General features: G+C 27.0%; 1 protein-coding gene across 2 annotated transcripts; it reads right to left on the bottom strand.

Annotated features, from left to right (window-relative positions):
- Positions 1-5,395: 5,395 nt before the first annotated feature.
- Positions 5,396-26,246, bottom strand: LOC145841886 (uncharacterized). 2 transcript variants are annotated; one of them, XM_082949178.1, is made up of 10 exons: positions 26,142-26,246; positions 23,684-23,840; positions 23,287-23,432; positions 20,627-20,825; positions 20,082-20,263; positions 19,544-19,779; positions 15,922-16,093; positions 12,754-12,969; positions 6,619-6,697; positions 5,399-6,061 (listed from the first exon to the last, which is right to left on the bottom strand). In XM_082949178.1, exons 1-10 carry the CDS (start codon positions 26,161-26,163, stop codon positions 5,917-5,919), a joined length of 1,554 nt encoding a protein of 517 aa, XP_082805304.1. In that variant the 5' UTR covers positions 26,164-26,246; the 3' UTR covers positions 5,399-5,916. The 2 variants fall into 2 exon arrangements, with proteins under 2 accessions (XP_082805305.1, XP_082805304.1); XM_082949179.1 differs by lacking the exons at positions 23,287-23,432; positions 23,684-23,840; positions 26,142-26,246 and adding an exon at positions 23,217-23,233 and having other exon boundaries at positions 5,396-6,061; positions 20,627-20,826.
- Between the last annotated feature and the right edge of the window lie 269 nt (positions 26,247-26,515).

Consider the following 26,515-nt stretch of genomic DNA (forward strand, 5'->3'; position numbering starts at 1 on the left):
TAAAGTTTCTAGCTTTATATTGAACATTTTGATTCACATCAATATAAATCTTATAAACATAGCAATATCAAAGTTTTAGAGTTGACATAAACTTGCTTTATTTTTGTACAGACCGAATCGATCGGTAAAGTGGCGTTTTAAGCACGTAAAAAAAGTGACAGTTTTAGACATGCAAATATTATTTTGTTTCCATTTCGTAGTTAAAATTAATTTTTACTAACTGTAAACATTTCAAGTATCTAGTACGTCAATTTAAAAGACAGTTCGCTTAAATTCAAATTTTAGTTTTTGTTTTTAATTGTAATAGAATTGCGCAAATGAAAGCTGACGCTTAAATTTTATTTATATGTAGGAAGAGCTATTAACTTTCGTCTCAGGAAAAATCAATTAAGTTTCAAAATTTTTGGACTTGAGGAAATAAGTCTTAAGATAACAAAATTTATTCAATAATATTCTTCCTTCTGCACTAAAAGTTCACTTAATAAATTAATATAAAGTTGAGAGGAAATAACTAATATGTAAAATGCGGCTTCGTAAGCATAAGCTCTCTGTGCACACTTAATTTTCTTTATAATAAAAAACTACAACTTTTTAGAGAAGGTGTCCTTGTTTTAGATTTTACAAAATCTACGTATTTGTTGTTTTAAACACGATTAACTGGCTAAAGTACATGTGAATGATTCAGTCAGCTAAATTAGATTAACGAATCATGTGCAAAATTTAAATAGTTTAAATAAATACGTTTCTGTGAACTTCAACACCGCTAAAACATTTGTGTTGTTTTTCGTTTTCAATTGAATAAGGCCACGTAAAAATTACTAACGCGTGGTTTTTACATGTAGTTGATCTGATCGAGTTGAGCAAAGTTGCTTTAAATAATTTTAGTAGATAAAAAGCAGTCAGATAAAATATATTTTTCTTTGTATAAAACATATCTACTCAATAACTACGTAACTCGTTTTGTAGAACGTTGAACTAAAAAGTATAGTTGAACTAAAGTACGAAAATCAAAACTTCCCTTTAATCGTGTTTTATCAAAATTAAAAACTGCTAGTGCACTCTAGTGCACTCAGAGGTGAAAATAGTTCAACCAATCAGAAGACAACTGCATCTACTTCCTGCCAAACGCTTACGTCATAGGTGTAAGTTGAAAAAGTTGCAGTGTGTATTCAGTGGTAAAAACCTAAGGGGAGACTGTTGCTTCTACTCAAAAAAACACGTTTTAAACATAAAAATTAAACAAGAAAAAAAAAAGTCCAACGCATAAGTTGTTTTTGATACTAATAAAACAAAATTGTTATAAAATGATTTTATCGTGCTGTATTGCGTACATCAGTTGGCAAGTAATGAAAAAAAGGATTTAAAAAGTATTGTGTTTTCGAAACAAATATACAAAAATGTTGTAGGATATTCACACTTAGTGGTAAAAACCTAGCAGAAGACTGTTGTTTCTACTTTGAGCAAAATGAAATTATAGCAAGTTAAGTAATCTAACACGTACACAGTTTAGACACTTTTTGAACAAATTTTCCGTGAAGTCTTCTATCATGTGATACTCTGGTTGCATTATGTATCTGAATTAGGTAGTAATGTAAAAATTGTTGAAAAATTTGAATAATTTTCAATAAAAGAAACACAAAACCAGAGTGTGTAATGCTAACAAAAAATATTCTGAAGTGAAATTTAAAGTTTAGCAGTTATATAGTATTTTTGTTTCAAAAAGCTTTTCTTTATAAATTATAATTTGTCCTTGTGAAAGCATTAAACTGTACCCGTGGTGTTTGATTTAATAGATAAAAGATTGTTTCGTTTACTAGGTCCTTAGACTAAACTTTTCTAGCGCTTTTTTCTTTGTCCTTCAATGATAAACTTGTAATATCTTGTTAGAAAAAGTGTGTAATTTAGTATCTAAAAACATTTATAGAAAATGCAAATTATATGGTACTAGCTAAACTTTAAAAAATGGTTTTAAAATCTTTTTGTTATCGACACAGCACAAAAGATATTAATCTAAAACAAATAAACTGCAAATAATAAACTTATGTATTAAAAAATTAAAATAGAAAAGAGGTTTTAGCTTTTTTTTCTAAACTAATTCAAGAATGTAACATACAAATTTAAAGCCACTTATTTATGAATTCAATGATAAAAGTTGTTTATTGTTCAACAATGTCCGAACAGGTTTCAAAAAATAACTTATTGATATTACTTTTCAAAAAAGATGAAAATAGTTGTAAGTATCTATAAAAAATATAGTTCAGCTCACCAAGTTTTAAATGTACTATGTAAAATTTTCAATCAATTTTTTTGTATACTTAGAACAAGATTATAAAGCTGCTTAATCAATCATACCTGGCAGTTTATTACTTGCTATTTATGAAAAACACCATTTTAAGATCAAATCAAACAATTAAAAGATTTAAAGCCACTTGACATTTTAATTTATAGCATCTTTGTTGACTTTTGGGTTGAAATGTAATTGTTGTACGTTTGAAGTTTAAGAAGTAGAAAAATCTACTACTTAAAGAAATCTGATATTAAGTAATCTTATAGGTGATGTTAATGTTTAATTTACTTGTCATTTTGAAGAGGCGGTTGCATTTTTCAAGTCTAACATTTACTCTGCTAGATGTAGTGAATTACTTGAAGTAACTTTAAGTTTCAAAAAAATTAGTTATTTTAAACAAAGTTTGAGGATATATAAAATTCAATAATAACATAAATCTTATATAGTTTAAGTTTCAAATTCAAAATTCTCAAACATATAAATACTCTAGAAGTTAAAAATTCAAGCAAGAAGAAAACTTAAAAATTGCTTAACATCTTAAGTAAAGTATGAAAGTATATATATATATATATATATACTTATTTAATTATATAAAAACTATAATTTAAACAGCTGTTTCACACATTGAAATGTAAAATTTCATGTGATCGTCAGTAAGTTACAGTTTATTATAATAGTGAACAGAAATTTCGATTTTAGAATTTTTATAATAATTATGACGTAGTAATGGTACAGTTTATTGTACGATTAGCTGAATTTGAAATACGCTGTGAATGTTATTCTATGCTTTTTAGGAAAGTTTAAAAAGGTTATTTTGGTAAAATGTTTTAAGCTATTAGAAAAAAAAATTAGGCTGTTGGGAAAAATGTTATAAAATGCTATAAAATACTCGTGTTTGCCGCTTCGATTTTATTTTGTTTTAATATTTAGTTTGTTTTAATTTTGTTAAAAAAGTATTTTTGATAATGGATGCATATGTTTTGTCTTTCGCTTTTCTTGTTTAGTGTTACGTTCTTATCTGATTTTTCGATTTCTATTTTTTCTAAGTTACAAAGTTTGCAGCCGAATTTAGTATTGAATTTTAATTTTATCCTGTTCAATATTTCCCATTTAATTTTGTAGTCTGTATTGTTATCTTTTAAGTTCCATATGTAATTCGCTAGTTCTGTTGTGTGTCTTTTGTTAATATTGTTGAAAATCATCATTCAATAATAAAAGGTAAAATTCCCAAACTTTCTCAACAACAATGTTACATTACTTTAAAAGATCATAAACCAAACTTCCCAAATAAACTAAGTTGTAGAATAATTAATCCGGCAAAAACTTTTATTGGCAAACCTGCAAAAACTAATTTAGATAGAATCAACAATTTTATAAGATCAAAAAGTAATTTAATACAATGGAAAAACACTTACGAGGTATTGAACTGGTTCAATAGCTTAAGCAATAAACCAACTTCAAGGTTTATCAAATTTGATATAGTGAGCTTTTATCCTGCCATCTCAGCAACAATTTTGGAAAACTCCTTCAATTTTGCTGCAGGCCTAACTAAAATCACGGAAAATGAAAAAGAGCTAATCAGACATTGCTGTAAATCAATACTGTTCCACGAGGGTGAACCATGGTCAAAAAAGCATAACAAGAACAGCTTTGATATACCAATGGGAAGCTTTCATGGCGCAGAAATTTGCGAACTGGTTGGCCTATACATTTTAGATAAATTGAAGAAGGAAAAGATCTTTAGAGATGGTAATTTTGGTATATACCGTGACGATGGTTTAGCAGTGGTGGACATCCTACCGGGACCAGATATGTAGAGAAAAGTCAAACATCTAAGAAAAGTCTTTAAAAACATTGGTTTTGATGTCACCATCGAAGCTAATCTGTTTGTAACAGACTTCTTAGATGTAACATTAGATCTTCAAAATGAAAGCCATAAGCCGTATAGAAAACCAAATGCGCATACGGTTTATGTGAATAGCAAGTCAAACCATCCAGAGCATGTGTTAAAACACATACCGGTTGCAGTGAACAACCGCCTCCAGAAGATTTCTAGCAGTCAAAGCATTTTTAAGGAAACAACCCAACAATACCAGGAAGCTATAAGAGAAAGTGGATACGATCACGAGTTAGCCTATAGCTACAAAAACGAGAAGGGTAACAACAAGAAAAGAAGGAGAAGAAATATTTTATATTTCAACGCTCCATTCTGCAAAAGTGTGGCAACACGGGTTGGGAAGCGCTTCCTAGAGATTGTGGACAATAACTTTACTGTAAACCATCCATATTGTAAAGTTTTTAACAGGAAGACACTAAAAGTGTCCTACTCCTGCATGCCAAACATGAAACAACTTATAATGGCACACAATCGAAAGATCTTAGACACGCAGTACAAAGAGAGGCGAATGTGTGACTGCAAAAAACAAGAATGCCCGGTAAATGGAAGTTGCCTGATGGAAAATGTTATATATAAAGCGACAGTCATAACTGATAACCAGACCAAGTTTTATGTAGGCTCGACTGGACTATCGTTCAAGAATCGCTACACAAAGCACAAGTACAGCTTCAAACACGAAAAACATAAAAATACGACAACTTTGTCGCAGTACATTTGGAAACTAAAAAATAACGAAGTTAATTTTAAAATTCAGTGGGAAATATTAACAAGAACGAAAAATAAATACAGTTTAAAAAACGGATGTAAATTGTGCAATGCGGAAAAAATCGAAATTTTAAAAGTTAAGAAATCGGAATCTCTAAACAAAAGAAACGAATTACAAACTGGCTGCATACATTATAGAAAGCAATTTATCTAAAAACTCTGTTAATAATTTTGTCTAAAATCAACTATCTATTATTACGTAATACCTAATTTTGTATAATTTTATTGCTGTACTTACAAGTTTGCTTTTCATTGAATAAAACTTGGCTGAGGACGCGTATTAAACGCAGAAACAGCTGTACCAAGCAAAAGTTTATTTTGTGTATGTTATTTATATATATATATACATATACAAAATAATTATAAATTACACTATGTACTTAGTTTACGGTTGTAAATAAATATATACTTGCACAAATACAAAAAAAAAGAGAGTTAATAATTTGTAAATAAAAATTTCAAGCAAGTAAAACATTTATTTTATAAGACAACAAGATAAACATAGGACGATAAATAATGCTTAAAATGTTTGTAATAGAAATTTAAGAATATATTGTTCATGTTTTTACTTATGTAAATCTTTTTACTCGATATCTATTTTTTTTACATACAATATTTTCTTAATGGAATCTAAAAAAACACTCTAGAAAAGCTGCAGTTAAAAGTGGAACATTTTAAACCTTATACTGACAAAGACTATGAAGTGCATATTTGAAACTTTTGCAAAAACATAATATAAAAAATTAACAATTTGTTTCATGTTTAAGAACATCTTAATTTTTTTTTTTGTGACGAAATAATAAAATATAAAAATACAGTATTCTACATAAAACTTCAGATGAAAACTATTTACATTCAACTGGAACAAAAGTACTTTAGCTCGGAACGTAAAATTGCACGACAACAGATAATACAAAGCAGAAAAACACGCACCAATTAAAACTGTTTATAGTAAATTATAAACCAATCAGCATCTAGTGTTGTCAGCCTGGCATATGAAAGGGTTCAACTTGTTGCAATGCTCGTCGTTCCATATGAACTCGTCACGGGTTTTCCCCTCTTCGAAGCAATCCTCCGTTTTGTACTGCTTGTCTGGCTTGCCAATTACGAACCTTTGTTTTTGGAGATATTTTATTTAAGATGTTATTTTAGTAGAACTTTTTATAGATAACTAATTTAGAAGAAAATAAAATTTAGTAGAAAAAAAAAAGTTTTAACTTACATAAAGGTGATGTTTGTATAAGGTAAATTTTAAAAATACTTATTTTTGTTTTGAACAAAAATTTTAAATTAACAAACCTGTTGTTTTTTAAACCATACATTTGTAACTAATGCAGTCCCAAAGTAATTTAATGTAGTTTCTTTTTTTAAATGTAATAGCTTTGTTGCTTGTTACTATCATTATCTATGATACTTAAAACTGTGATTAGGCTAAGAGATTCGACTTTAACTTACATCTTAAAAAGACTTTTGTTTAATTGGTTTGGTTTAGTTGTTACAAATTCTCCAAAAATAGAGTTTTGATTTATGAAAGCTCACTTGAACTCCTAGCTAATTGATGTAAATTATTTTATTAAAAACAAAACAACTTGAAAAGTTTATCTTTAACCACTTAAAAGATCGACCTATGAATAGTACTTTTATAAAATTATCTTTGTACGTATCAAACCTGTGGTAGTCTGTCCTCCACATAAAGTCAGTACCGTCCGACCACTTGTACTTGTTTTCTTCGTGCTGGTCTGTCAGTCCTGAAAACAAAAGTTGACATAAATAGTTGCTCGATAATGAGCCGGTGTCCGGTTATTGTGCAAAGTTACTAACTACAAACTTGCTATTGCAATTACGTAACTAAATATTGGATAAAAATCTCCTTAAAGACATTTAAGTCGAGAACTTTAAATTGTTTAGTTTAAAACAAGTTACAATATCAAAATAGATATTATGTAAATTAGTTTTTAAGTCTGGATTGTAGGTGTAAAAGCTACAAGTAAGATGTTTTTAGTTTTGTACAAAGTAAATTAAAATTAAGTCGTAAAGAATAGTATGAATTAAGTAAATTATAAAGGGTTTAAACAAATTTCTCACCCCAATTGGTACATTAAAGTTATTTTTTAATAAGTTTTAAAAAACGGTTTAAACAAATTAGAAATTCAGAGTGTAGTTAATTTTATTAAAGGCTTACAATGACCATAACCTAAATAAAACATGTGTCAAAACCAAAGTTGTACAATAGTATGTAGTTATTAAAATTGAGTAACAAAGCATTGATGGAATTTAAGGGGAAGCCGCGAAGATCTAAAAAGTTCTAAACTTTAAATTTGTAATTATTTTTGTCTCTGCGTGTGATCAAATAAATGACTTAGTCGTGGCAAACATATATAATATTTTTAAGCGCTTTATTGCTTTAGGTAAAAAAAAGAACACAATCAAAGGGCTTTTAAGTGTTTGCAGTATGAAACTAGCAAAAAAAATTTAAACTTGCTTTTTTTTTAAATTTTTTACTTATAAAAGTATTTTTAACTTTGTAAAAACAATGCATACATAATGTTAGAAATAAGTAAAAAGATAATATATATATATAAAATAAAAAATTACCAAAATTTGTAAACAACAGTTACAATGGACGTAAAAAACGTTTTATGTTATGGGTTGTTTTTTAAGTAACTGTTTAACATTGAACGATAAATATCGCTGTATCATTTATTAAACCTCTATAAGATTTAAACTGCTCAAGTAAACTAATTTATACAACTTTTGTTCAAAACTCAAAATAATTTAATGGCTACTTCGTTCATTTAAAGTTTGCGTTGTTTAATACAAACAGATATTGCATAGATAACTTAACGAAACTAATAAAAATTGAACTTTTTTACATATGAGTAAGTTTATTTTTTGTGGTATTCAGTTTAATATAATTTGCTTTAGCCAAACCTAAATAACATTTTTACAGATCTGTTAAAATATGTGTTTTAAATCAATTCGATTTGGGTACGTTTATGACGAAATAAAGTCGATGTGACGTAATAAAACGAGGTTTATACGTGTTCTACATTATTATTAGCACTAAAAAATGTATGATATAATATCTTTTGATCAAAACACTTCAAAAAGTTATTTTAATTTAGCTTATGTACACGTTTGAAAATATTATTGCCTATAATGATTTCGAATTAAAATGAAACTGTTGATGTCTTCAATTTAATAAAAATTCCACCTTTATAGTACCGTTTAACTTAAATAAATTGCACTTAATTGAGTCAATTTCGTTGTAAAATTTATTTTTGTTTGAAAACAAAATAAAGCATTAATAGTGTGACAAAATTTGTACAGGCTTATTTTTTTCTACAGTTTAGAAAGTTAGTACGTATTTATAATTGACTTTTAAAAACAAAATTCAACGTAAAATTTATACTCACTAATAAAACTTTATTTTATATTACTTAAAAAAAAATAACATACAACTGAAACTGTTGTATTTTTTTCAATTGAATAAAAATTCCGCCTTTCATTTAAGCTTTCACGTACACTTTGGCTACATTAAATTAGACTTAATTAAGTCCAATTACAGTTGTAAGAAAAAATTGAATGTAAATTATAAGCAGAATTTGTCACAGTACATTCTTTGAAACATTATAAAAGAAAAATATCGATTGCTGTATTAATTTTTAATAAAAGTAACAATGTGATCTAGATACGTACTTTGTAGTTAAATCAAATTGCATTGATTGAGAAAATTACTTTAAAATTACAAAGAAAAACAAAATTTAATGAAATTCTCGCTTTGGAAAGGTTTCACATACGTAAAAGTCTTTGATTTAATTATATTATACCCACAGAAAAACTGTCGTCACGTAAAAGGCGGTGAAAATTAATTGCAAAGATAAATTAATAAAAAGTTAAAAACAAAAGCGTTTTTTGACCTTTAAACACGTCTTAAATAACCAACAGAATATTTTTGTTTTTTTTTAGCGGTAAAAAATTAAATTCGCATTAAAATTTTAGCACGTACGCTTCGACAAATTTGCAGTAATTGAGTAATTTGTAGTCTACAAAACAGCATGTAAAAATTTTGCGTGCCAGACACAACATTTAATTAAAACAGTGTCCCCAGTACAAAAAACTTAATTAGAATTTTGTCATCACTGCACCACCTTTAATTGAAATTTGTCGCGTCACAAACCGCTGTTGGGTGTTAGGCTTATTTAAAATAGTTTTGGTTTCAATGAGTGATTCATTTAAGCAGTTGATTTGAATTTAATTACTTTCAATATATTTAAACGTTATTTTGAAAACATTTCATGATTTTTATGTAACTACCCTTTTAAAATTCCAATGTTGAAAATGCACAAAGTTGCATTTTAAGTTCACAAAAATACTTTTAAGATCAATCATCATGTCACAGGTTGATGTTAAAATTGCATTTTTTTTCTTCTATGCAAAACTAAATAGTTTTGTATAATCATGTTAAGCCTGATATTAAGATCTTTTATTTTTTTTGATTTTTAATAAAAAATATCATTCATTTTGATTTTTATGGAAATTGCTAGAACAGCTCAAAATTTATTATGATTTTTTATAATATCGTTTTTACGTTCAAATTGTTCAAAAGATTAAATTATACGGTTTGCTATAAAAACTTAGATTAAATTGTTAGAATATCAATTTAACGTGTTATGAAATAAAACCTTTGAAAGCAACTAAAACAGTTGGTAGTTTAACATATTACTTAGTTCTCAAATATGAAATAATTTAGTTTTATCTTAATTAAAAAATAATAATAATACACATTAAAAAACTATTACATGTTTTAAATGTAATTTACCATGTAAAGAGTTCCATAGTGTGCAGAAAAGTTTTAATATAGCTGTAAATTTAGGTAGTATATTTCTCATGTATATTTGCTTGTCATATTTAAATATTAAACTTCCAAATATTAATTACATGTTTTCTTTCAAAAAATACTATTTTAACTACATTAAACCTCATACATTGGTTAAATTAATATATAAGCTTCAAATAGTATATTTATTACGTTATAGTACATATATAATTTTAAAAATGCTTAACAAACGATTAAGTAACTCGATAACATCGTTATCCTCTAAAGTTTTATAAACTTTTATACAAATAAGAAATGAAAAATGAAACGGAACGGTATTATTTAAAACTTAAAGTAATATAAAGTACAAACATTATATAAGCTTATTAGTTACATAGACCGTAGTTTTTAAATAACCTGAAAAAATTGTCAAGGTTTAATATGCAGCTTTGTAATTTGTTTGGTATCAACTATAACGTGCTCATAAATTTCATAGTAATTTTTTTTATATTTATCATACATTTTTCTACTATTAGCAAAGATTTGTTGTTTTAGTTTGAAAGACTTTATAATCAGTCGAAGTAAACTACTGAGTTTCGTACAGCAAATACTCGGAACAGTTTAAAAACTGTTTGATAAATTTTATGGCAGTAGAAATGTAGTTTGTCTAAACAAACTTATGTCTTGTTTAATTTAACTATAAGAGCGGATATGAAGTTACTGAATATTTTGTTGTATAAAAGCTTTTTTTTTTGTTTTAAAACAATCAGTTCAGAAATTTTTTGTTTTAAAACAACTTTTATTGAACTATATTGCTGTAAAAACTATACACAACACAGTATAAAAAGCCCGTTTTTGTTTTTAAAGTAATAAAATAATATATGTGCTCAAAAAATACTATCCTACTTATTATAGAATTTACTTTTTTCAACCGGGTATATTTAAATCTATTACAGACAGTACAAAGTTTTATTTGATATTTTATATAACTTAAAGGTTTTTCATTTTTGAAATAATTCAATTGATAAACTAATAAATCAATTGATAAATCATAAAATTGAATACGTGTATTATCTAAAAATTTAAATTTTACTTTAGCAAACTTCTGTGCATTGCACATTAAACATCGGTTCATAATAAAAAAGCAAAAAACTAATGAGAAATTCTACCAATGGCAAGCAAATTAGAATTTGACCCTGGTGATACTAAAAAAAAAAAGTAATTGTGTATACGCACGTAATTTTATAAGCAAATAAAGTATTTTGAAATTTAAAGTCCTAATTTAAATCAGTTCTATTAGTTAAAAAAAGGTGTAAAAGTCAAATAAGTTGCAAACACAAGCTGTCAGACAGTTTAAATTAGTTTTATTTCGTTTGATATGTATTAAAACTTTTACAAAGTTTCGTATTGGTACATAACATAAATTGATAGGTGTTGTCAAATATGTTGCTTGAAACAAAAATTGATATATTTTGTTAAATAGATGTTTCCTATATTAGATTTGTTCAAACTATCTCTTTGATCTTTGTTTTTTTAATTAAATACACATTATTGAAAACTGTTACATGTTATGAATGTAATTTACCATGTAAAAATTTTCATAGATTTAAAACAAGTTCATGTAAAAATTAGTTTTAAACAGTGTAGTAGCGATGTGTTTAAGCATGTCATACTTAGACATTAAGTTTTGAAATGTTAATTGCATTTTTCTATGTAAAAACACTGCTTTTATGTTCATATTAAACCTAAAACTTTGATAATTTTGAAAAAAAAACATATTAAAAACATTTTTTAGGTTTTACTGTCTGACAAAAGTATTTGAATTACTCAGAAAATTAAGCTATTAGATAAAATCGTTAACCTCAAGACTTACAAATAGATAGTACGGTGTAATACGAAAACTAAATATCAAGCAGAACTTTTATACATTTAAAAAAGGTAGAGTGTAGAATAGAAAAACTTAAAATTATATGTTTTTTTACGGAATTAGTTAGATACATAAACTTTAGTAAATGTTTTAAAAATGTCTGTAGAGTTTTATCTTAAAAGAATTATTTATATTAAAAAGAAAAAAAATAAGTGTGTTAACAAAAGTATAAAACAGTAAAAACGTTGTTTAAAAAGGAAGCAAATAACTTTGATTTTTCTTATAGTTGGGTTTTTACCAATAATACAAGTGTATCAGTGCTTAAAGAATATTTTATATATTAAATAAAATAAAAATTTCAATTGATCACTTTAGTTTTAAAGCTATATTGTTGTCAATTTTGATTAGGTTTTTAGAAAATTGATTTTGTTTACAGTTAAAATTTACTAACATAAACTTGATGTTTACAAATATCTTTAAACTGTGAAAAATTTGTTGAAGTATACCTGATGTAATTTTGATTTAATCTTTTATATACTTAAGACATATTTAACCTCGTAAGAATATGCATAAAATGAATATTCTATAATGCGCATGTATTTAAATATTAGTTTCATTACTAAACAAACTTCTGTGTTCAGTGAAATTGTGTTCAAAATAAATAAACAATGCTTTTTTTGTATATTTCATCAGTAGTATATTGTTTAATTTTTACTCTAGTATTAAAAAAAATACAAATGTATCGATGCAACCTGTTCAACTTACTTACGGAATTTCACCATTAAAAATCTCACCAATTTTTTTAGTAACAAACATTTTCTTACAAACCTAATTTTCTATGCTCACTAAAGAATGCATACATATATGTGAAATCTAGTTTTTACTTATTTATTTAAGCGTTGAAATATTGAAAAATCTAGGTTTAATTTAATAAAATTCATCTATTTTTTTCTACTAATTAAGAAAGTTCCACTTATCGATGAAGACTTTAAAACCTACTTTAAGTTTAATAACGTTAACACATAAATATATAACAAACAAAACAACTTTTTCGTCCTACAAGTTTAGATTTCAATTAAAAGTTTAACACAAAAAGTAAACAAAAAAACCCAACTAACCGATCCAGAAAGTCTTGCTTCTGTACTTCTGCATCATAACTTCCAGGAAGGTCTGGGTCTTGTCGTCCTTGGGCATAGCCAGTGTGCCACCTAGCGACTGGCAAGTTGCCATGGCGTCTTCGAACGAGGCCAAGTGGTTGACAACCTTGTAGCAGGTGCACCCTAAACTTTTGAACCCCTTCCTGCATCCCTTGTCCTGCTTGGTGGTGTCCTTGTCTGGTAACGAGAAATGGTTACTTTAACTTGAGCTTGTTTTTTTGTTTTCTAGTTTTTATTTAAAAGAACTATGAATGAAAGAGTTTTTAAGGTAAAAAAATATTAACTGAATGACTTTCTCAAAAATTATAACTTAATAAAAATATAGTTATCTTACCGTTTTTATTTATTTTCGTTTAGCTACCTTAGATTTTTTCATGAAAATTTTTCTACATGGAATAGCAAGGAACGTGACAAACTGCTATTAACTTGTTTTGGAGGAGCATTGCTTTGAACCTTAACTACTTAAGCCTTACTTTTAATTAAAACTTTCACTTTGAAAATAGTTTTGTTGCTGTAACAGTCTATATTGTCAATAACTGGTGGTATAAAAGTTTGTAAATAATTTGGCAGGTGCTATTTTCCCCCAGGCAGCTTTAAAAGCGATTTAAATGATTAGAAAAAAATTAATTTGGTGTTGTTACTACTTCGAAAATTTTAGAAGTATGCTGAGTTAACTAAAGGAAAGTTTGATTTTGAATCATTTATAGTTTTTTATTGATTCGAAGATTTTTCAAACCTTTGTTTACCCAAAAGTATTTGTTTGTTAAATAAAAAAATATTAAAATATTACGTTTAAAATAATTAATTACGATATGCAGTTAAGTTTTTCAAAATACTTTTTAGTTTAAACTTTAAAGCTTATAAAATAGTAATATGAACTTATTCATTCTTGATAAAGCAAAAAATAAAGTTGTTCAAAACAACTTGCATTAGAAATTCTTTAAATAAAAGGTATTGAAATTACATGTGTATTTACAGCTTTAAGACTTTTTACATGTTTTTTGTTACTTAACTTGGCAGAATACATGACATTTTAACACACGTTCACAATACCTCAAAACTTAAAGAAATATTTAGTTTTACCGCTAATACCGTATGCCTTTTCTTTTACATCAAAAATAAATGAGTTTTCCAAGACAACTTAATTCACAACTTTTATTTATTTTAATGTGCTATAAAAATAAAAATTTAAAAATAAAAGCTCCGACCAAGCGTTATTTCAAAAGAACATAAGTTATAAAAAGTAATTGAAAATTTAAAATTTGAAGTACTTAAAAGTTTTTTTTTACTTAAAATTAATCTTTTAAAAAGTGGTTTGATCGTTTATAAAGTACTTAATTTGTTATCTAAGAAACTAGTAGCTTTTGCAGTTAGCTCAACACAAATCTTAAAGGCCTAAAAATTTATAATCCAGTACAGTTACTTTTATTTTAAGAACACATTAATATGCAACAGACTTTTTATAATTTGAACAAATCGACACGTGTAATTACTTGTAAATACGTTTAATCAGTATTAGGATTTACTCATATCTTTTTGTTCTAGATAAAACCTATTTTTGGACAAACTTAAAAGAAGAGACGCCCGAATGTTTGAACTTGCGGCCGTGATGAAACGTTGTGGTTTAGTGATGAAGTGACCATAATTACCCAGAACCATTCACCAGCTTGAAAGAACTTGAAACCAACCAAAACACAACGCGCCTTTGTACGAGATGCATCGGTTCGCCAAGCCTTTCACAAACATGAATAAAAACGAGACTTGTTGCATTTTTCACACTTTGCCTGTAATCCTGTTGATTTTCAGGTCTGGCGAGGTTTTTCAATGATGAAATTTTGTCTTAAGAGTTTTATTAGTTGTTCTTGGTAGTCTGAGTAATTTTTTTTTTGATTGTTACTCAATTAGTAGTTGTTTTACCTATCTTCAGCAAAACTGAGACTTTTTTACGCTATCGTTCAATTAAGTTGTGAAGCAGTCTAGTGCTTATTGATTACTTCTTAGAAAGCTATGGTTTGTCAAGATTTTTATACTTTAATAAAGCTTAAAAGTCCTAAAAATGGTAAAAGGATGTAGAATGTCAAATTGTGGGCTTTTAGGTATGAAGAATAACTTTTTAAAAAATGTTGCAATTACACTAAGTATTCAGACCCTTAATTACTTTTTTTATTTTATGACCTATCTTCTAACAAAACAAAATCTAGTTGAAGGCTCTGGTAGTATGTAAAATAACTTTTATAAATTTTATTGGTGCTTTTCCTTAATTTGCTTTTTGGTTTTAATAACCAAGACCAAAACTTTCGCAAGAATCAGAATAGTGATAAACGCAAGAATTTGCGGTATCCGCGCCTTTAATTGCCCTTTTGTGATATATATGACAAATTGCTTAAACTAATTACTTATAGATTGTAATCTCAACCTACGTAGTTATTAGGGTACATTTCATGGTTTATGAAAGTTTGAGTTAGTCATAAAACTTCTCATCTTTTTGCGTTCTTTAAAACTTTTTTTTCTTTTTTTTTTACTAAACTTAACGTTACGTGCAATGCGTACCTTACAGTTTCGATAAAATTCCTTTTTTTGTCAAAACAATGCTCATATCTACTTGTTTTTGATAAAGTTATAGCCTATTGTAGTTTGTTTTAGAGTTAAAACACTTAAAACAAAAATTGTGTTATAATTTTTTGTATTAATCATACTAAAATAACGTTTTGGTTCATTTAACTTCATTTGGATGATAAAATACATAACATGAAAGTTTTGTTTGTCGAATATTTTTTGATCGAATTTGTTTCCGAAGTTTAGTGCTTACCTCCTAAAGTAACAAGTACCTTATCAATTTCCCTACTGAATTATTTGAAAAATTAACAATATTAAGCAATACTAATTACGTCAAAACAACTTTCTTTTCATGTATTAATAAATACTAAATGTCATTGATAATTATTAAAAAACCAACTGAGTTACTCGAGAACGTTCTTAGTGTGTTAACTTATGTTGAACTGAACGCTATTAAAACTAAAAAAATGTTTCAAACATTTGAACCAATCGAGTTAAATTCGTAGCTTTTTTGAGTTTTTTGCTGAGTTTTTAGTAAATAAAAAAACATTTCAAATGACAACAAAAACCAACTGAGCTTCTTCAGGACGTTTTTGGCGTGAATCCTCATCTGCCTCATGGTCAGCGTCTGGTGCCAAATGGAGAACTGGCTGATGTCCCCGAAGAACTGGTGGCTGTACCGTTTCCACTCGGGCTGCGGCACGTTGTAGTCCTTCCTGAAAGTCATCGGGTCACCGTTCTCGTCCTGAAGACAAGAAATAGTTTGTAACAAAATAACGACCCGACCAAATGTTTCAGTTTTTATAAAACCTGGTTAATAATAGTTTATTTACTTGGTAAAATATTGATTTAAGCACTTTAAAAAAACTAGTTGTTATATACATATAAATTGAAACAATACTAATAACAAAGAAATTAACTTGAACTATAAAACATAAAAGTTTTAACTTGAACATCTGTTTTTGTGGTTATCACGCTTTTTATGCACTTTTGTTTGTTCAGCGAGATTTTTTTTTGCTGAAGAGTATTGATAGAATGTAGGTTTAAAGTTGTACCATAACATACTATTAAGTGAAAAACTTATTTGTATTATAGACGTTTCAACTTGAATATCTGTTTATCCGTTTGTCTCACGTCCTCAGCTAAGTTTTTTTTTAATAAAGGTAAGTTTTAGAAGTAGGTTAGAAGTTATAAAAAAATTGGTCGTTATATAACAATATAAGCATAAATGTAAATGAAAGGAAAGTATGTAGATTTGAAACAGAAAGTAAAGTGATAAAGTTTTACTCTTTTAAATGGTAAAATCGATCGTTTTGTAAAATTGTTTTGTAGTCATTGATTAATATTTTTAAATTCAAATTGCGGAATTAATGAGAATGTTCAAATAAAAAAAAGTTGTTGTTACTTATGTGTTTTGTAAATTCTAAAGTTAAAATTCTTCAAAAACTATTTTGTGGCAAAGTCTGATTCAAAACTTATATAACGCTTTATTGGTTAAGTTCAACATTTTTTAGTAAGCTGTAAGTATAACGTTTACTTTAAAAAAGTTTTTAGGTTTATAAAATGTGAAAAATAGTCAAAAACCTTATAACTAATTTCGAATAAAATTTAGAAATAAGTGAGCATAAATTAGTCAAAGAAAGTATTGTATCAATAGTAAAATTACAGTTTTAGTTTTTATTAGTTTAGGGGTTTACCAGTTTGCAAATCGTTAAGTAAAGTTTATTAATAACCACAGAAAATACTTCATATTGAAAATTTTATTAACAGTATAGGCTAGGTTCACCACATGCTTACAAAATAGTTATACCAAAACTAAATGTTAAAAGGGTTCATAAAGCAGTAGTGTTAAATAAAGTTAAGTTAAACATAGTAAAATTAAAATTTTTAAATGAGCTGAGTTTGTCATGGTAAAAAAAAACTGCGCTAATAGAAATAAAACCTTTTTTGAAATTATAAATTGTTTTTCACATCTGTTTTTTAGCAGCCATCAAACTGTAGTTTTGTAAACACTAATTACAAAATATACATCTGTTTCAAACAAAAAACAGCTATTGACAAGTTTTCTTTAACTTAGTTGTCATAAAGTATAAACCATGTCTAAACAAATGATATGAGTTTTTTGAAAAACAGCATTTTTTTTTAAACATGCTAAAAGTAAAAACAAAGTTTAATTAAAAAAGTATGAGATACTGTTTCATTAATACAGACACAAGACATTTAGAAAATATTTACTAATATCAGCGAACCCTTTCGGAGCTTTTTTTCCAATTTACGAACTTAGTTTTAAGTAAAACAACCTTTTTAAGTTTTCTCAATTAAATTGAGTGAAGACAAAAATGTTAAGCAGCTAAATTTGTTTAAAAAGTTGCATTTAAGTTTTACTCCTAGATCAGAAATATACTGTTGAAAAAACTTTAAAACGCTTTGTGTTAGTTTATAGCTGTTAGTTTTATAAAATTTTTTATTTTCTACAAAAAAATTACCAACGCTCTATACCAAAAAAAAGTATTTAAATATGGTTTTAGAGAAAAGTTTACTAATTAATTTTTAAATAAAGAATTTTATTTAAAAATCATAAGCTACACAACATTTATGAAAAAAAAACACATTTATCAAACAAGGTTTCAAAAACTTTAAGCCTTTACATTATACTTACATTTGTGTTTATCTAGCCTCAAATCTCAAATAAAAAAGGTTTAGTACATCCGTTTTGCAATGTTTTAACTAAGACTTAGTCTAAATTATAATTTAATTGGTTTAATAGGAAATGTTCCTAAAACTATGCTGTTTAATTTTTCATTCGGTTAAATACTTTCAAAAAAAAATATTTTTGTGGTTTTTCCTCAGCCGCGGTAATAAAAGGATTAATTTTGATTTAGTATGATATAGAAAGGTTTTAGGTTGCATTGAAACTGTTAAGAAAAACACAACATTTTTTTACTTAAGTTTGACTTACTTCTAAAGAAAACTTTAAAGTTTTTTTTTCTAAGTTGCTTGCATTAATTAAAAAAGAATCTAAAAAAATTTGTATATACTCAAAGTTAATAGTAATATAAAACTTTTTTTAATTGTTTTGACATAAAAAAACAGATAACTATTAAAGTCTAACTACTTAAGGAAAACAACAAAATTTATCAATTAGCATACAAGGTTTTGAAATGTTTTTTTAATGTTACGTTAATAAGGTTTTAATCATTAAATTAGTCACAAATTTTGTTTAAAGTTTTATAGCATGTATTGTTTAGAGACATTACGTAACCAAAATTCTAGTTAGTTATAGCTTAAAAAAAGTTGAAAAAGTATATTATTTTTGTAAAAATCGTATTGAATAAGTTTTACTTAATGAAAAGAATATAACTTTTCATTTACCAAAGCTTCTTGAATATCATACATCAATTTGTTTAAAAATACTGAAAATGTTACTATCATTAAATCTAAACTGTTTAAGAACTTATGTTGAATAAGTATGTAAGTTTTATAAACACATAAAAAAATAAACTAGTTATAACGATGTAGCCTATAGTATGAACAAATTACTAATTTCCATTTAAAATTAACATTAAACAGGCCTAAATTTAACTAAGTTATTAAAAAATTATAAAAAGTTTTAGTGTTTTATGTAATACAATTATTTGTACGTACACGTATTAGTTGCGTTTTTTACCATTAATTCTATTTAAAAATTTCTTAAGAAAATATAGTACAATAAAAATACTCTATATTTATTTTGTAATGTAAAAATCGTTTAATGTTACGCTTTTTGCGAAAAAAGTAGTTGAAGGTTGTTTTGAATTGTTTACAAAACATTTTTAAAGTTTTAAACATTCTGGTAGTAACTTTTTTTTTACCAAAAGCTTGCGTTTTTTTTCTAAACTTGGTCCACCAATAATTAGTACTAGTAGCTACAAAAACGAAGACACTTGATTTATGATAAAGTATTTTATTCAAAACTTTATAAATCTAATTCAGTTGTTATTTACTCTGCTTATTATGATGACTTTATGACGTCACTGAGCTTATTAAAGGTTTCCGTTTTGTCAAGTGCACACAAGCTTGGTGAACTTAAAAAAAATTTTTGCTTGCCTTTTATTCAATTTATATTTAATTTTTTAAATTCCAACAAAACAAAATTTTTATTTGACTTTAATACAATATTTATCAAAACATTTTTTTACAACCAAATGAAACCAACCCTTCCGAAGCCGACGGTCAAGTTAGCCACGCCCTGCAGTCTGGCCCCCTTGAAATTAATGAGGGTCGGGTCGCCGTCCCTGACCCCGTTCATGTAGGTGGTCACCTTGACGATGTTGCCCGGGTAGGTGTCCCTGTCCACCACGATGCCCACTACCGTCCACTCCTCCCCGCTGACGTACGCCTGCCCGTAGTCCAGGTGGCCGGGCTGGTCCGACGCGAAGAAGGATATTTGTTCTGAAAGGAGAAATTATTACTTTTTGTCACCGTTGTGGTTTTCATGAGTTTTATTTTAAGTACGTGGGGCAAGCAAACGAAAGGGACAGGAACTTTTTTAAATATCGCCAAAATTATTTTTAGAATCGGTTATTAAAAAAATCTACTCTCATAGACAAGCATATTTTATAAACAATCATTTAAAACTAAACTTTTGGTTTGAAACTGCATAAAAAAGGTTTAACGAAAACCTAAAGAGTTTTGTCAAAATCTTAACAAGTAATTTCATTTTTTTGCTATCCCAAAGTAACCAGGCAACGAACTTCCGTAGTAACTGGGCACCACGAACTCCCACCCGTCGTTGTTGGAGTCCCTCATGGACAGGACCCTTGACCCCCTCTGCAGGTTCCCGTCCCCGCGCAGCCTGATGGCGGCGGTGACCGTGAACGAGTTGCGGCCCACGCTGAAGTCGGGACCCAGGTCGATGAAGTCGTGGATGTCCGAGCTGTGAAAAAGTTGTTGCATTGGGGATACTTTGTTGACGGAAATTTGCAAAACTATGATTTAGTATGCTACTCCTTAAAGTAGTTCGTTTTTACATAAGAAAAATCTAGGACTTAAGAAAAATAAACTTGAAAATGTTAAAAAATTGACAATCGTGTAAAAGTCAGTAATACTAAAAGAATTGGTGATCTCTACAAAATCACACAGTGCTTTTTATATTGTGGATTGATAAACATTTTGAAAAAAAATTGTTGAATTATTCTAAAAGAAATACATAGTTTTTGCAACTAAACGATTTAAAGTATATACAATACTTTTTCTAAAACTATAAAACTGGGTCCCACATAAAATAAAATTTACTAACTTGTAACCGACAACTTTGTGGTATACGGGGTCTGGGACCTGCTTGTCCGCGTCCTTCACCAGCGACCTGATGTAGGTGCCGTCGGTGATCATGCGGACCGTCCTGTATATGAAGCTGTGGTAGTCCATGTTGACCGGCACCTTGTTGTGCTTGGACTTGAGGATGAGGGGCAGACAGACTCTCTGGCCCGGCAGTGGTTCTATGAAAATTTTTTTAGCAACAATAAAAAATATTTTTCTTTTAAGCTTGAAGGTAGATTATTTTCAATACTTGTATTTAATATGCATGTTTATTGTTAGGTTGTAAAATTTTTTTAAAGAGTTTAGATCTAGCAATTGAATTATGAACAACGATTGCTAATTTAATATAGCTTCTTTTAATACATTTAGCAAATATTATTTTTGCTATATTAGGATTTAAAAGTTTTATTAGATAATTTCTATACTTAATTTTTTTTTTTTTTTTGCAAATTTGTATTTATTAGCATTTACATAACTGCTTATTATCTCAATTTATTTTTCAATTTAGAACATTTATTATCTTATCATTACCTTTTTTAAACACTTTAAGTGTAAATAGTAGTAACTATATAAGTAAAATCTTGTGGACTAAAATTACAAAAAATATTATTTAAAATCCAAATATTTTGTCACGTTATAGCTTTGCAAAATTCCCTTGTAGTTTTGAGCTACTGTATTCTTTAACTCGTAACAACTATTAAAATTTATTAGTAGAAATTGGGACAAAAAAAAACTATTCTAATAAATCAAAAAATTTTTTTAAGTACGTTAGGCATTTAAAAGCCAAAGAGTATTTTAGGAAAGTAATAATTTTCTTCACATTAGCTTAACACAGTATTTTATGCTTTGCACTACTTTTTAACGTAAAACAGTTTAAAGTTATTGAGTACTTGTTATTTTTTTTGTAGCAGTTGATCTTAGAAAATTCGAACTGAGACTTGAAAGGTTCAGTATAAAGTTTAATGTAAAGTTGTTTTAAAGACTGCAAAAGTTCTTTAGCCTTTAAAAAAAAAAAAAAAGATACTTTAGTTGATGAAGACGGATATTTCATTAGTTCAGCGTTTACTGAAAAACATTACTACAAAAATCAAGGTGTTATTAATGTATATTAATGTAAACAGATTTCTAATATTTTTAATCCTAATATTTTCTATGCACAAAAAATACTGTAAAACTATTAGTAACATGTAAATAAATATTTTTTTATTTTTTCTGTTCTTAAAAAGGAAGAACAACATAAAATTATTATAAAGTTTTTTAAAGTTTTCACCGTAAATTTAGTATCTATTCAAAAGACAGTTAATGCTTTTACTTAGCTTGAAATGTATGTGTAAAAGTAACATAAATATTCGATCCCTTTTTATGCATTTTTTAAAACTTGTTTATAGCTGTAAACTTTTACTTGCTTTCCTTAAAAACTTGTTTATATAAAAGTATAGATTTCTTCAGTAAACATATTTTTTAAGTAAACTAAATAAAACTTTTTTCTGTTGGATTTCAATTTAGAGTTGTTTCACGTATCGAAGCAACAAACATGTGACTTTGGTTCAGTTATACTCACTTTTACATCTACATTTACATTTACCCGTACTTCCTACATATTTTAAGTTTAAAAACGCGATTAGCATTTTTGACCATTAAATCATTTTCTCGTGACTTATTAACCATGTGACCCACTTAAAGCTTATTTTTTATTTTTTTTTATAAAAAACTGATTTTTTACGATTCATGATAGGTTCGGCTAATTGCTTTTTCTAAAAATTGCTAATACATTGCTTTTTGTATAAGTTTGTTTAAAAGAACTTGCGTTTTGTTTTAAATGAATTACAAAAAAACCAAAACTTAAATGAGTTCACAGAAAAGTGCTGGTTTGTATTTTAGACCAACTCACACAATTAAGCGTATTATACGTTATATCATGTACAGTCTACATTACCACATAAATTAAATTTAAATTGGATAATATTTGTTTAATGTGAAAATATTAAAACGTGCTTACATTGTTGAAAAATAAGGTTACGCAATAAAGTTCCATGTAAAAATAACTTTGCAAAAAACCAAAAATGAATGCAGCTTATTTTGAAATACTAAGTAGCTTATTTTTATAGATTTAAAAACAAATTGAAACTGAAATATAATTGTGTTTAACAACGCGCTTATAAAAAATGTTTTTTTTCCAAGTTTTAAAAACAATGCACAGAATTGAGAAAAGCGTAACGTCTAAAATACTCTGTTGAATACCAGTTGTAGAAATTTGTTTAAAGTTAGCTAAATTGCAGTGATAAAAATAAAAAGATGTTAAAATACTCACAAGTTTTTTTATATGTAGACATTTTAAGTTTGAATCCAAATAACTTGTTTTGTTATGAATACCTAAGTTTTTAAATGAATACCTTTTTAAATGTAAATTTCTAAATAAATAGTTTAACGCTTTGATCTTTGGAATGACGTAATCAAACGTTCAGCTGGTAGTTATAACATAATGACGTCATAACTAACCTATATTGTCGTTGAAGTTGATGTAACCGAGCATGTACTAATATAAAATTATCATGACGTCACAACTAAAACATATTGTCGTTGAAGTTGATCTAATCTATTATCTACTTATAATAAAGTTATTATGACGTCACAACTAACCCATATTGTCGTTGAAGTTGATCTGATCCAGCATGTACTGGTTGAACTCGTTTTGCATCTGATCTTTCTTGCTTCTGAACTCATTCAAGGTCATCTCTGAGAGGTTCCTCTTCGCGTAGGGGTTCAAGTAAAAGTTGTCCACGTTTCTAAAATAAACAATTTCAAAACAAAACAAATTCAATTTTCTTTTTTTATCAAAGCTGAGTGCTTGTATCCAAAAAAAGACAATGATTTTAAAAGTAGTTGGAGAGTTTGGCATTTGAAAAATCGTAAAAAATCAATAACGCTGAGAACTATTTATGAAAACTAATATTTTCTGTATTATATCAAATACTCTTTTCAATACTTTAAACACTACTACTACTGTATCTAGCTTTTGATATTTCTAAAAACCAACGGGTTAACAGCGTCCGGATCCGACATGGCTTCTATTTCAACCTCTGCCTCGCTGATTCCTCCCGATCCTGATTCAACCTGAACGTGGTTGTCCTCCTGATTTTGGTGGTCCTCGTCGGAGGATGCGAGAGAGGAAGCCACCAGTAAAAACAGGATTGCTGAAAGTTTGAGAAAACATTGATGTTTTTAATGAAGAAAGCTTCAAACAATTTATAAGCAATGACAGAGTAAAATGTTATAGTTTTATAAGTTTTAAAACATTAACTTTAAGGGTTGAATCAAAAGAGTAGGTACAGAAAATATTTTAGTTGATTTTTATTAAGTAAATATATTAAAAATTAAATAAAACTAAAAGTTACGACTAAAATTTAATATGCAAGATATACTTTAAAAACTTGTATAAGATTTTTTATAAGATAAATCTAGTTAGATATAAAAGTTTTATATAATATGAATGTATCATATATTGGAGACAGATTCTAATAAATTTTTTTAGAAATTTATCAACAAAAATAAAAATTAAATATTTTAGAACAAACTTTAAACTTTAAATATACATTTAAGAACATTAATATAAAATTACTTAATTTTTTTTTGTATTAATATGATTAATTCATCAGTGTCAAAACTAATTAGCTCTAGCTCAAACAAATTGATTGTTTCCAAAGTAAGCGACATTATAATGGACTTTAATGTAAATAGAGTTAAACTGCCATAATATATTCAAAAAATATATATTTAGTATGTCGAGAAAAAATAACTTATTTCAATTAAAGTCATAAACTCTTGACATGCTTTCACAGAAGAGAGCGGTCGGCAAGTATTTGAGTGGTTACGATATTTAGATAGATAAGTGATCACCAGTGACCATAATTTCTACACTTTCACGGTTTTAACACTTACAAAGCGTGGTTAAGGCGTGATAGACCAAATGCTGAATTAAAAAAGTGACTGATAAGCTTTTTAAACCTTAAACGGTGATTTTTGAGAATTTTCAGATGAAGCGGTTCTAAATTATTGCACATTGAAAAGTTAACATTATTAATCATACTGTTTCATTAAGAAGTATCAAATAAACAGTGATTAATATCTTAATAAAAATGGTTAATGATGATTAAAGTAAGGTACTATATATTTAATTTTCATCTACTTTGTTGCTTAATACATTTTCTACTGCGGTTAAACGTTTTAGTAAAGTAAACAACCGTGTAAAAAGCGTATTGTTTTGAACTTTAGTTAAACTGGTTTATTATATAAAATAAACTTTGAGTTTCCCCATGTAAACTTATATGAACTTATACAAGGTTAATGCTGTTTAATGTCTATAAGCTGTGACAAATCAACTTGAAAGTTTATATGTATGTTGTTTTGTACGTGCTTGCTAAAATTATTTTAAAAATCCGTTTCAATAAATAATTACAAGTGTAATATAAGTTTTAGTTTAACTTAAAAACAATAACAAAATATTTTGAGAATTTTATGAGCGGTATATACTTTTCATACATTACAAGTAGTCATATTTATTAATTTTGATATAACTTCTAATAAATAATAACAATTACATCAATAGGTGTCTTGAAATTAGTCAAACTATGTTAATTTATAGAATTAATTTGTTAAATATTTATCATACCATTTTTTTAGTGTGAGTTAATTTGAAAAATAAACATGCTTTTTTGTTTAAAAAGGTTATTTTAACAAAAAAACAGTTAACATTATTTAAGCTTATTTATAATTTTTAGATTTTTGAATTTACTATATTTTTTTTATAAGAACTACTTTTAAGTTTTACTTTTAAGTTTATGAATATTATAATTTAAAGTAATGAACTTCTATTATGATAGTTTAAAAGTTATACATTATAATAAAGTATTTCTTAATTTTATGAAAATGTTTTTTGCTATTTAAATATACTTAATTTAAAGTATTTATATCTAAACTTTTACGTTTAATTTTAGCTTAAAAGCTTGCTAATCTGTAAAACTGTATAAATATAAAAAAACGCCATATATAATACAGTAATTGACAAAATATTTTTATTAAGATTTTTAATAGCTTATTGCAATTATCCAGTTCGGCAAAGTTTTAATTACAAATTATGGCTTAACATTTTAAAATAGAAGTAAACACAACAAATATATAAAAGTCATAAAAATTTTTTTAATCAGTTTTGTTTACGAACCGCTTAAATTAAAACCCTTAATCTGCCGGTAGATGTAAACAAAACACTAATGTTTTGTTTTAAATAAGTGTTAGAATTAAAACTTTATTTTGATTAATTGCTTAGCATAAAATGTGTAATCTGGTTACGCTTAGTTTGAAGATTTTTTACTACAACTAAAGCACTAAAAACTATATTTGCTAAGGTATCTTTAATATTTAATTTAAAATTTTTATTTTAATAAAAACTTGTCACAAATTAAGAAATACCGAAATTAAAAATAAAAACAATTAACTACCTTTGATCAATCCGCTCTTCATCGTATGCAAAGAAGTTTGTGTGAGATACGGAAAATAATTTGGAATTTATACTAGGCGATTAAACATTTGGAAAAAATCGAAAGTAGCAACTACACATGCCCTATGGGTACTACTTCGAAATCACGTTGGTTGTTACGTCACAGCAAGGAAACGGTCACGTGATTTTTAGTCACGTGACTTGAGGAGATTATGGATGCTTGGTCAGATATATCTTTTTGTTGCAGAAAAACTTGTATAACTGGATTTGAGCTTAATTGGCTTCTGACCTGAAGGTTTGTTTAAGGTTAAAAATTAAAAGATTTTAAGGTGGAACTTAAATAAAAGTAAAATGTAAAATAATTGTAAAAATAAA

Source organism: Thalia democratica, chromosome 8, assembly GCF_965202585.1.
Source record: "Thalia democratica chromosome 8, ktThaDemo2.hap1.1, whole genome shotgun sequence".
Taxonomy (NCBI): domain Eukaryota; kingdom Metazoa; phylum Chordata; class Thaliacea; order Salpida; family Salpidae; genus Thalia; species Thalia democratica.

What these genes read in the sequence shown, in the direction of transcription:
- LOC145841886 (XM_082949178.1), bottom strand. Translation starts at nt 26,163, where the DNA reads ATGAAGAGCGGATTGATCAAAG. An exon ending in GAAGAGCGGATTGATCAAAG is followed by an intron (nt 23,841 to 26,141) that starts GTAGTTAATTGT and finishes TCAAACTTTCAG; the next exon opens with CAATCCTGTTTTTACTGGTG. An exon ending in TGGAGGACAGACTACCACAG is followed by an intron (nt 6,062 to 6,618) that starts GTTTGATACGTA and finishes CCAAAAACAAAG; the next exon opens with GTTCGTAATTGGCAAGCCAG.